The sequence below is a fragment of the Lolium perenne genome, chromosome 4 (genome assembly GCF_019359855.2).
Source record: "Lolium perenne isolate Kyuss_39 chromosome 4, Kyuss_2.0, whole genome shotgun sequence".
NCBI classification, from domain to species: domain Eukaryota; kingdom Viridiplantae; phylum Streptophyta; class Magnoliopsida; order Poales; family Poaceae; genus Lolium; species Lolium perenne.
Window position 1 is genome coordinate 297,222,350 of NC_067247.2, and position 12,224 is coordinate 297,234,573.

Genomic DNA, 12,224 nt, shown 5'->3' on the forward strand with positions numbered 1-12,224 from the left:
AAGATCGGAACCGCATATATAATTTCTGGCCTCATGATGGAGAAAGCATTGCCCAAGCATGGGGGAGATTGAAGTCTTTAATGCTCAAATGCCCCATTCATGAGCTTCCTGGTAATGTTATTATTGATAATTTCTATGCAAGACTTACTTTTCAAGACAAGACCTTGTTGGATACTTCTTGTTCTGGATCATTTACACGCAACAAAGAAGAGTTTAAAAGGGACCTTCTTGATCGGATCCAGGAGAATACTGAAGGATGGGAGAACGACAAAGATAGAGAGTCAGGTATAAACTTTGATTATAAATGTATTGAAGCTTTTATGGATACTGATAAATTTCGTAATATTAGTGCTACTTATGGTCTTGATTCTCAAGTCGTTGCAAATCTTTATAAAGCTTTTGCCTCTCATTATGAATTGCCAAAGAAGAATTTTGATAAGTATCATGAACGGTATAAAGATAAAATTGATTCATCTATAAACAAATGTGTTGTAATAGAAACTGTTGATCATGTTATTCCTGAAGCTTATATTGAAAAAACTCCTTTCCCTGCTAAAATGAAGGAGTACTCTGTTATAAATAGTGTGGTTAATAAAAGTGAAAAGAAACCTATAGAACCTGAAGAGCAAATAAAAGTTGAACCCGCTGTTGCAATTATTAAAGATCTTGTGACTGAAAATGTGGAGGATGGTCATATTATTTTCTGTGAAGATGCCTCTAATATTGTTTCGCATCCTAATAAGTCTAGGAAAGCTAGTGTTCCTATGCTATCTGTTAGAATTGGTGATCATTGTTATTATGGTTTATGTGATATTGGTGCAAGTATTAGTGCTATTCCTTATGAGCTTTACACGGAGATCATGCATGAAATTGGTTCTTGTGAGCTTGAAGATATTGATGTGGTTATTCGGCTGGCTAATAGAGAAACTATCTCTCCAATTGGTATTGTTCAAGATGTGGAAGTGCTATGTGGTAAGATTAAATATCCTGCTGACTTTTTGGTACTTGGTTCTGCTGCTAGTAAATATTGTCCTATCATTTTTGGTAGACCTTTTCTAAATACTTGTGGAGCTATTATAGATTGTAAGAAAGAGAAAATTTTGACTAAATTTACTGGTGAATCTTATGAGTTTAACTTCTCTAAATTTACCAAAACTCCTTATAAAGCTGATTTGCCTAATAGTGATTTTAAAGTTGAACAGTGTGCATCTATTGCTCCTGCTCCTAATAATCCTTTGCAGCAACATTTGGAGAATAGTGAGAGTGAAGTCTTTAGGGAAGAAAGAAATGAGCTTGATGAAATTTTTCTTCGTCAACCTATTCTTAAGCATGATTTACCGGTGGAAGATCTGGGTACAACACCACCACCAAAGGAAGATCCTGTCTTTGATTTAAAACCATTGCCTGATAATCTTAAATATGCTCATATTGATGATAAGAAAATATATCCTGTTATTATTAGTTCTAAGCTTTCAGAGTTTGAAGAAGAAAGGTTATTGGAAATACTGAAGAAACACCGAGGTGCTATTGGCTACACTCTTGATGACTTGAAGGAGATTTCTCCCTCTATTTGCCAACACGCCATTAACATGGAAGATGATGCGAAGCCTGTTGTTGAACCTCAGCGCCGTCTAATTCCTAAGATGAAGGATGTGGTAAGAAATGAGGTATTAAGACTCCTTGAAGCTGGTATTATATATCCTATTGCTGATAGTAGATGGGTTAGTCCTGTGCATTGTGTTCCTAAGAAAGGAGGAATGACTGTTGTGCCTAATGATAATGATGAGCTCATACCTCAAAGAGTAGTTGTAGGGTATAGAATGTGCATTGATTTTTGAAAAGTTAATAAAGTTACTAAGAAAGATCATTACCCTTTACCCTTTATTGATCAAATGTTAGAAAGGTTGTCTAAAAATACTCATTTTTGCTTTCTTGATGGTTATTCTGGGTTTTCACAAATTGCTGTTAAAACTAAAGATCAAGAGAAAACCACTTTCACTTGTCCCTATGGAACTTATGCTTATAGACGTATGCCTTTTGGTTTATGTAATGCTCCTGCTACTTTTCAAAGATGCATGTCTGCTATTTTTCATGGATTTTGTGAGAGTATTGTAGAGGTATTCATGGACGATTTTTCCGTCTACGGAAATTCTTTTGATAATTGCTTGCGGAACCTTGATAAAGTTTTGCAGAGATGCGAAGAAACTAACCTTGTTCTTAATTGGGAGAAATGCTACTTTATGGTTAATGAAGGAATTGTATTGGGACATAAAATTATCGAGAGAGGTATTGAAGTTGATAGAGCTAAAGTTGAAGCAATTGAGAAGATGCCCTATCCGAGGGATGTTAAAGGTATTCGAAGTGTTCTTGGTCATGCTGGGTTTTATAGGAGATTTATTAAAGATTTCTCCAAAATTTCAAAGCCTCTTACTAATCTTCTTCAAAAAGATGTACCTTTTGTTTTTGATGATGATTGTAAGGAAGCTTTTGAAACTCTAAAGAAAGCCTTAACAACTGCCCCTATAGTTGAACCTCCTGATTGGAACTTACCATTTGAAATTATGTGTGATGCTAGTGATTTTGCTGTAGGCGCTGTTCTTGGACAGCGAGTAGATAAAAAACTGAATATTATTCATTATGCTAGTAAAACTCTTGATGCTGCTCAAAGAAATTATGCTACTACTGAAAAAAATTTGTTAGCCGTAGTCTTTGCTTGTGATAAGTTTAGATCTTATATCGTTGTATAAAAAAAAGTTACTATTCATACTGATCATGCTGCAATTAGATACCTTATGACAAAGAAAGATGCTAAGCCGAGGCTTATTAGATGGGTACTTCTTTTGCAAGAATTTGATTTATATATTGTAGATAGGAAAGGTGCTGATAATCCTGTTGCTGATAATTTGTCTAGATTGGAAAATATTGCTTATGATCCTGTTCGTGTTAATGATAGTTTTCCAAATGAACAATTGGCTGTAATAAAGGTGAGTTCGCGAGACAGTCCTTGGTATGCTGATTATGCTAACTTTATTGTTTCCAAGTACTTGCCTCCAACCTTTTCAGCTCAGCAAAGGAGGAAATTCTTTTATGACTTGAGGCATTATTTTTGGGATGACCCACACTTATATAAAAAAGGAGTGGATGGTATTATGCGAAGATGTGTTCCTGAATATGAACAACAAGAGATATTGAGTAAATGTCATGGTAGTGCTTATGGAGGACATCACGCCGGAGATAGAACCGCACAAAAGGTTCTACAATCAGGATTTTATTGGCCAACTCTCTTCAAAGATGCAAGGAAGTTTATTTTATCTTGTGATGAATGTCAAAGGGTTGGTAATATCTCCAGGCGCAATGAAATGCCTATGAATTATACTCTTGTTATTGAACCATTCGATTGTTGGGGATTTGACTTCATGGGTCCTTTCCCTTCTTCAGAAGGTAACACTCATATACTTGTCGCTGTTGATTATGTTACTAAATGGGTAGAAGCTATACCCACAAAAAGTGCCGATGGTGAGACTTCTTTAAAAATGCTTTTAGATATTATTTTTCCTAGATTTGGAGTACCTAGATATATTATGACTGACGGAGGTTCTCATTTTATTCATGGAGGTTTTAGAAAAACTCTTGCTAAATATGGTATTAATCATAGAATTGCTTCCGCTTATCATCCTCAAACTAGTGGGCAAGTAGAACTATCAAATAGAGAAATTAAGTCTATCTTGCAAAAGACTGTTAATAAAACTAGAAAGAACTGGGCTATTAAATTGAAGGATGCACTATGGGCTTATAGAACTGCTTATAAAAACCCCATGGGAATGTCACCTTATAAAATGGTTTATGAAAAAGCTTGTCATTTACCTTTAGAACTAGAGCACAAAGCTTATTGGGCTGTTAGAGAACTAAACAAAGATCCTAAACTAGCCGGTGATAAGAGGTTGTTGCAATTAAGTTCTCTAGATGAGTGGAGAAGTGAAGCATATGAAAATGCTAAACTCTTTAAAGAGAAAGTTAAGAAATGGCATGATAGAAGGATTATCAAAAGAGAGTTTAATATTGGGGATAAAGTCCTATTGTATCGGTCTCGTCTCAGATTCTTTACAGGGAAATTACTCTCGAAATGGGAAGGACCATATGTCATTGATGAGGTTTATCGGTCAGGAGCAATTAAAATTAGTTCTCTCCAAGGCAATGCCACGCAAGTGGTGAATGGACAAAGACTCAAGCACTATATCTCAGGTGATTCTTATAATGTAGATGTTGATGTTATTCGAGTGGAAACACCGGAGGCTTTCATCAAAGGTCAAATTTACAGTCCGCCAGAACCCGACTTTGAATAGGTAACAGTACAGGTAATAAAAAGTTCGCAATTTACTTTTCTAACAATGTTTTTGCTGTTTTTGGAAAATATGAAAAATTACGAGATCGAAACGGAGTGGAGGAGACGCACGAGGGCGTGCCCCATAGGCCGGCGTGGGCCCCAGCCTGGCCGCGCCGCCCTATGAGGACACCGCCTCGTTGTCCCTCTCCGACTCTTGTTCGATCTGTTACTTTCCTTCTGTCGTAAAAATTACTGCTATATAATCCCCTGGACCCCTGGAGGTCCGTATATCGTTTTCTCGACGTGTTTTGTTTCGAGCTGTTTTCTGCCAGGATCTGTTTTTGATCTAGAAGCACCATGGGCTCCAACAACAAGGACAAGGGACCTTTGAAGGAAGAATTCAAGGAGGAAGTGGAGGAGACGTCATCAATGAAAAGGAAGTGGCAAACTATGGGGATTAAGCCAATCTTGGTGGGATCGGTTAACACTGGACGTTCTTTTTCTCATAACTTGCAGGGACCTCTACCGCCTGCTCTTAGCCTCAATTCTTTCCCTTGTGCGGAGGAAGCGTTACGGGTTACAGATGAGTTTTGTGATCAATACCGTGCGCTGAGAAGGGAAGTGGAGATACTTCTTGAGGAGAACAACCGACTTCGCAGAATGCTGGAGTATTACTCAACTACCATCACAAGACCGCCACCGCCACTTTCAGATAACAATGAATCTCTTCGAGTTTTAGTGCAGAATTACCAAACTGAGAGGCGGAAGCTGAAGGATATCCTTAAGGATCGCAGGAACGAGGCATCACCATCACCACCGAAGGAGTAATTCATCATCGGTATTGGCATCCCCTTGGTTTGTTCCAAGCTTGGGGGAGTGCCGCGGTATCACATCATCACTATCTTTTACTTTTTATTATCAAGTAGTGTCATATCATGAGTAGGGAAGTTATTATATAAGATGGGTTGCAGTGTGGAAGTATCTCTTCTTTAGTTGGTTGTCTATGTATCCCTTGGTGTGAGTTATCGTTATGAAATATTAATGAGAAGTCTTATCATTTACATATTGCACATCTTATTTTAGTTTGCAATTTCTAGTATATGATTGATCTTGATTTTAGTATTGGTACCACTTTGGGAGCATTGAGTAAATCTATTTGGTTTTGGCAAACTTAGCATTGGTCAATAGCAACAACACCTTGAGGTTTAAGTAGAAAAGAGAAATACATATAGTTGTTTCATTGTCTTCCTTTCTTGTTAGCTCATAGCTTATTATTCTGAAGTTAAAATTATTTGTGCTTGCAAGAAAGATGCATGATTATGTCTATCACATGTATATTTGTTTGTTTCCCTCAACTCCTATGCTTGCTAATTAACCTTGCTAGCCAAAGACCACATCTTGAGAGGGAATGCTTCTCGTGCATCCAAACCTTTAAACCAAAACCCATGCCATGTGTGTCCACTATAACTACCTATTATGTGGTATTTCCTGCCACTCCAAGTAAATACTTCATGTGCTACCTTTAAACAATTCAAAACTTTATTACTCCTTATTTGTGTCAATGTTCTATAGCTCATGAGGAAGTATGTGGTGTTTATCTTTCAATCTTGTTGGGCAACTTTCACCAATGGACTAGTGGCTTCATCCACTTATCCAATAACTTTGCAAAAAGAGCTGGCAATGGGATTCCCAGTCCCAAACTAATTAACCAAAATAGACACTCCTCCATGGTATGTGATTGTTGGACGGCACCCGAAGGATTCGGTTAGCCATGGCTTGAGAAAGCAAAGGTGGGGAGGAGTGTCATCTAAAATAAAACTAAAATAAAAAGACACTCCTTCATGGTATGAGATTGTTGGCAGGCACCCGAGGATTCGGTTAGCCATGGTTTGTGAAAGCAAAGGTTGGAAGGAGTGTCAACCAAAAATAAAACTTTATGGGAGCCGCTCTTTGAGAGTTTGTCTGGCAAGGGGGTTAGAGTACCCGCTACCAGTCGTTGACAACAACAAACACCCCTCAAAACTTTACTTTTATGCTCTCTATATGATTTCAAAACTTGAAAAGCTCTAGCACATGATTTAATCCCTGCTTCCCTCTGCGAAGGGCCTATCTTTTACTTTATGTTGAGTCAGTACACCTATTTCCCTCCATCTCAAGCAACCATTTGAGTTGTTGTGATCGAACCATTATATTGTGATTTGCTTCATCATGTTTTTACTCTTCCTTGTTTAGTACAAGTTTTATTTGAATGAGTATAGCTTTGCAAGTTATCAATGATCATTATGATTGAGTATGCAAGTTTACCATAAGCTTTAACATAAGAGCGCTGCTCAATAGATGAGTATAATCTGTTAACTGTTCTCTGACCAAGAACGAAGTTTGCCATCACCAACTATGATTTCTTATGCACCTTTATTTGTGATTACCTTATACTTGTTTCAAGTTGAATTATACGAGGAAGTTGTTTACTAGAATGTCTTGTGTGAATGAATATGATGCTTCTCGTCCGTATTTTATTTATCGACTCTTCACTCCATAAACATGTGGTCCTGTTTACCGAGTTCAGTTTCGCTTGGGGACAAGCGAAGTCTAAGCTTGGGGGGAGTTGATACGTCCAATTTGCATCACTATTTTATATGATAATTTGCTGTTATTCATTGATATATTTCATATTTGTACATAATGCTTATGTTATTTCATCTATTTTGCATGTTTCATGATTATTTGGGGATCGCGCACCGGAGCCAGGATTCTGCTGGAAAAAGCACCGTCAGAACGCAATATTTTGGAAGATCAACAGTTGAAGGAAATTATACGAAAATTCCTATTTTTCCAGATGACGAAGGGATCCAGAAGGGGGAGCTGAGGAGGGCCGCCATGGGCCCCCCTCACAGGCCGGCGCGGGCCCTGCCCTGGCCGCGCCGCCCTATGAGGAGGGGGCCCACAACCCCCTCTCGCCTCCTTTTCTTCGCACACGCCTTCGCCCCGAAAACCTAAGCCGGAGGGGTACGTCGAACAGAGCCACAGCCGCCTCTGCGGGGCGGAGAACACCAGAGAGAAAAGAGCTCTCCGGCGGGCAGGAATCCGCCGGGGAAATTCCCTCCCGGAGGGGGAAATCGACGCCATCGTCACCGTCATCGAGCTGGACATCATCTCCATCACCATCACCATCATTTTCATCATCATCACCGCCGTCTCCACCGCTGCACCTCGTCACCGCTGTAGCAATTTGGGTTTGATCTTGATTGTTTGATAGGGGAAACTCTCCCGGTGTTGATTTCTACTTGTTATTGATGCTATTGAGTGAAACCGTTGAACCAAGGTTTATGTTCAGATTGTTATTCATTATCATATCACCTCTGATCATGTTCCATATGATGTCTCGTGAGTAGTTCGTTTAGTTCTTGAGGACATGGGTGAAGTCTAAATGCTAGTAGTGAACTATGGTTGAGTAATATTCAATGTTATGATATTTAAGTTGTGGTGTTATTCTTCTAGTGGTGTCGTGTGAACGTCGATTACACGACACTTCACCTTTATGGGCCTAGGGGAATGCATCTTGTACTCGTTTGCCAATTGCGGGGTTGCCGGAGTGACAGAAACCTGAGCCCCCATTGGTATATCGATGCAGGAGGGATCGCAGGATCTCAGAGTTTAAGACTATGGTTAGATTTATCTTAATTACTTTCTTGTAGTTGCGGATGCTTGCAAGGGGTATAATCACAAGTATGTATTAGTCCTAGGAAGGGCAGTACATTAGCATAGGTTCACCCACACAACACTTATCAAAACAATGAAGATTAATTAGCCGTATGTAGCGAAAGCACTAGACTAAAATCCCGTGTGTCCTCAAGAACGTTTGGTCATTATAAGTAAACAAACCGGCTTGTCCTTTGTGCTAAAAAGGATTGGGCCACTCGCTGCAATTGTTACTCTCGCACTTTACTTACTCGTACTTTATTCATCTGTTACATTAAAACCCCCTGAATACTTGTCTGTGAGCATTTACAGTGAATCCTTCATCGAAACTGCTTGTCAACACCTTCTGCTCCTCGTTGGGATCGACATTCTTACTTATCGAAGATACTACGATACACCCCCTATACTTGTGGGTCATCACCCCACGCCAAGTCGCAGTCGAGGAAATCCTCCGCCGCCACGCCACCGGGGCTTTGCCTGGTAGTGCCTCCGGCAGCGGTGACGGAGAGAGGAGGCACACATGGTGTGTGGGAGGAGGTAGCCGCCTGGGAGCCCTGGCGCGGCGCCGCCACGCGGGGCTGGGGTTACCATAACCTTTGATGGATGGTTAGTGGAATGGTTATATTTTTAGCCCATCATCGACCAAACTATAAGTTTGATGTCTTGTATTCCGTAGTTATAGGGATTAATCTTTTGATCGGACATGTTGCTCGTGATGATAGCGAGGCATATGTTGTGGGTTCGTTTGCATTTAAGCTCAGCTACTCTGATCTTTGCTCTTCATTCTTTTTGCATGGGGGCTATTGGCGTGTGTGGCAGCCTATAATTTGTAGTACTCGGTAATAGAACTTGTTGAACTACTACTTACAAAATTAGTGGTAATGACATAAGCAAGAAAGATATGTTACTACTCAATCCCTCCATGAATTAATCAAAAGCCTAGCTTTGGGTGTCGGCGATGACGTTGAGCTGACTCACAGATTGGACTGGCTCTTCCTCTTCATGTGCACCTACATTAGACAGATGGATTAGATATCGATCCAGTGGAGTCATCAGCCGGAGCAAGGAGATAAGATGACTTGTAAAGAGTGATCAGCACCTCCGCAAACCGACGGCGTCGAACGTGGCCGTGCTTGGGTTGGATGGATGGCTGTGGTTGCCAAAAGCTAGGGGACGGGCCGGCACGACGGAACATGCTCTGGGACACCCACGATTCTTCTTCCATGATCTTCTTCAGCTTGGAGCCTCGTGGTGGTTAGCGGCGCTTTGACAGCGACGCAGTCGACGATCGATGATTAACCTCGCTCCGCTGCGGCCTGCGGGTGGTCCGCTGGATTCTGCTATATCCTGAAAGGTACAGAATGGAATCTTCCGTCGTGCGCGTGTCTGTCCCGAACTGACCATCGCATGATTCCTAGAATTATCCGTGGCCATGTACCGTATCTGAAATTAAATATGCACAGTTGCTTAACGTCGGAGTTAATTGTCCTTAATTAATAGGGGTGTGATTGTTAAGATCGTGGAACTTAATTCGTGTTGGTATCGTCATTGCACTGCTCCCGGAGCCACCGAGAGAGCATGTTACGGATGCGTGCAGTGAAACAATTAAATTTGAAATAAATTGGTATGAGTAGGATCTGTAGTAGTACTGGACAGCGCTGCCAGTTGCTAGTCAGTAACTCGACATCAAGAGTTCAATACTATGACTGTTTCTCTGAGCAAATAAAGTTGGTACAAGCAGGCGAGCACTGTAGCTGACGAGAGGGTTTTTTTTTTGAGGAGGCAAAGTATGAAGGCTGGGATACTGGGCCGATGAGGCAAACGCGTAGGCCCATAACTGAGATGCTAAACCCACCCAGCCTAGCCCATTCCGGCCCGGCCCAATCGAGTACTACATGGACCCACCTCCAAGGCCCCACTCGCGCATCCGGCTTCCCGTTCAACCCCGTCGCTTGCCGTCCCCGACCTCCGTTGGAGCCATGGATCCGGCTCTTCGCCGCCGCTCCCGCCTCCCCATCCACCTACTGCTGGTGGCCGTCGCGCTACTCGCGCTCCTGCCCGCGCAATCGGGCGCCGAGGTCATCACCCTCACCGAGGAGACCTTCTCCGACAAGGTACTTACTGCTTTCCCCCCCTTCTCGCGTCTCTCCCATCTCCGACCTCCCCATCGGAGGTGTGGTAGTTCCTTAAAGCGCACCGAGCGATCCAGTAGCTTCCGGAGTAGGGTTATAGGAGTATCTAGTTGATGGGTCGAACTGTACTGGCGATGCTTAGTCGCTAACCTGCGGCTGCCGTGTGCCAGATTCGTTAGCGGTTCCAGCTTGTCTAGCGCGTCAGTGCTAGTTCACCTCTCAGTTGGTGTTCATTAGACCACCATAACTCTCTATTGGTTTCACTTGATCCAGTAGGAAAGGTTTGGGATTTAAGAAGTGGCACTCAGGCCAAACCGCTGTTGGGTTTAGGGAATTAATAATGCCCTTGCTTCACTGACTGCATATGCAGTGAAAACAGAGGTCGCAACACCCCATAGCTCTTCGAACCATGGAAATTCAAGTTGCTTCGCCATGATGCTCTCTCGTTTGTTCGTCGTTAGTTAGGCAGGTTTGATCGTCACAAATTTGTCTCTTTGTTTAGATAAAGGAGAAGGACACGGTGTGGTTTGTGCAGTTCTGCGTCCCTTGGTGTAAACACTGGTAAGCTCTGCATGCCCTAGCGGTGAGATGGATATGTTCACTTTATCATACACAAGACTTGGCTGCTCGCTTCTAAACTAGGACGCTTGTTACGTTTGCAGCAAGAGCCTAGGAACACTTTGGGAGGACCTGGGGAAGGTTATCGAAGGTACGGATGAAATCGAGGTCGGGAAAGTTGACTGTGGTGCAAGCAAACCAGTATGCTCGAAGGTGGACATTCATTCGTACCCAACGTTCAAGGTGTTTTACGATGGCGAGGAGGTTGCGAAATATAAAGGTAATCTTTGTCACGTTTTCTGTTAGAATCCATTGCATTCGGTTCAGTTCCCTGTGAAGAAATTAGACATTGTGATAGATTAGAGTCCATAACCACACTGTGGAGACTCAGAGTTCGGGCATGGCTCTGTGAACTTGCACCAGTAGGTTGGAAAAAACTTACGTTTTTGGAGATTATATCCTATATAACAGGATTTAACATCACATTCACTGCACCCTATGTAGACCAGCCATGACCTGGATATTGCTAATACAGCTAGTCCTTAGTAGCCGAGATGTCAGTGTTTCATAAATAAGTAAAAAAACATCACAGGAAGACTTTACATACAACTCTTGCCATATGTCAGTAACTTTATGATTTTATTGGTCATAAAGGTGTGCTTGTTTAATGTTTGAACATCCGACCATGTTGCTCCATCCATTGGATTCGTTCTGGTGCTTTGTTCACAGAATGTTATTCAACAGCAAGTATCCACTTTCGACAACCAAATCATAACCATTGTTGCTCAGAAGATGATTACATGTAACTGTTAGGCTTTTCTTGCATCGTGGATTCGTGGTTTCCCAACATCACTCAAAATATCGAAACTACGCATCCACTAACGGCTTCCCTTCCGGTAGTGCTCGTCTGACTTCTGTTTCACAAAACAAGGGATGTTTTCCTTCATAAATGAAATGGAGTTCCTTCTGGACATTTTTGTGCTTGGTCATATGCAGTTTGCCAATACGTTTTTTTTATTTGTCTAGTTTCAACTTGCCCTTTGTAACCTTCTCCCTTACTGTTGTGCTTCTATTTTTATCATCCCCTGCATCCTCATTTCGTCAATATTCAGGTAAGGCAATGCCTAATCCAACTCCTGGGTGATATTGCAGGACCTAGGGACGTGGAGGCTCTCAAGAATTTTGTGCTGAATGAAGCTGAGAAAGCAGGAGAGGCAGCGCATCAAGATGAGCTTTAGGGTGTTGGTACCAAGCAGATGCTGATAGACAACGATACTCCGGTCAAGCAACTTTCGATTACTGCTGGACCTGTTCAATTTTTGTTTGATCGAGTTGGCTTGTACTGCCTCCTGTCGTTTGTTGCTAACTTAGTACTTATTACGTCAGATGCAAGAAGAAAATATTTTGTAATCTTAAGCCTTTTCTGAGTTAGAAGATCAACTGAAATGATTTTGTAAATGTTGTCCACAGCTCGATGAAACATGTATTCCAGGGAAAGTGTTTACGATTTA

General features: G+C 41.6%; 1 protein-coding gene across 1 annotated transcript; it reads left to right on the forward strand.

Annotated features, from left to right (window-relative positions):
• The first annotated feature begins 9,939 nt into the window (after nt 1-9,939).
• On the forward strand, nt 9,940-12,224 carry LOC127295861 (protein disulfide isomerase-like 5-1). The gene is made up of 4 exons (XM_051325860.2): nt 9,940-10,137; nt 10,658-10,716; nt 10,818-10,993; nt 11,866-12,224. The coding sequence occupies exons 1-4, from the start codon at nt 10,003-10,005 to the stop codon at nt 11,949-11,951; spliced, it is 456 nt and encodes a 151-aa protein (XP_051181820.1). The 5' UTR covers nt 9,940-10,002; the 3' UTR covers nt 11,952-12,224.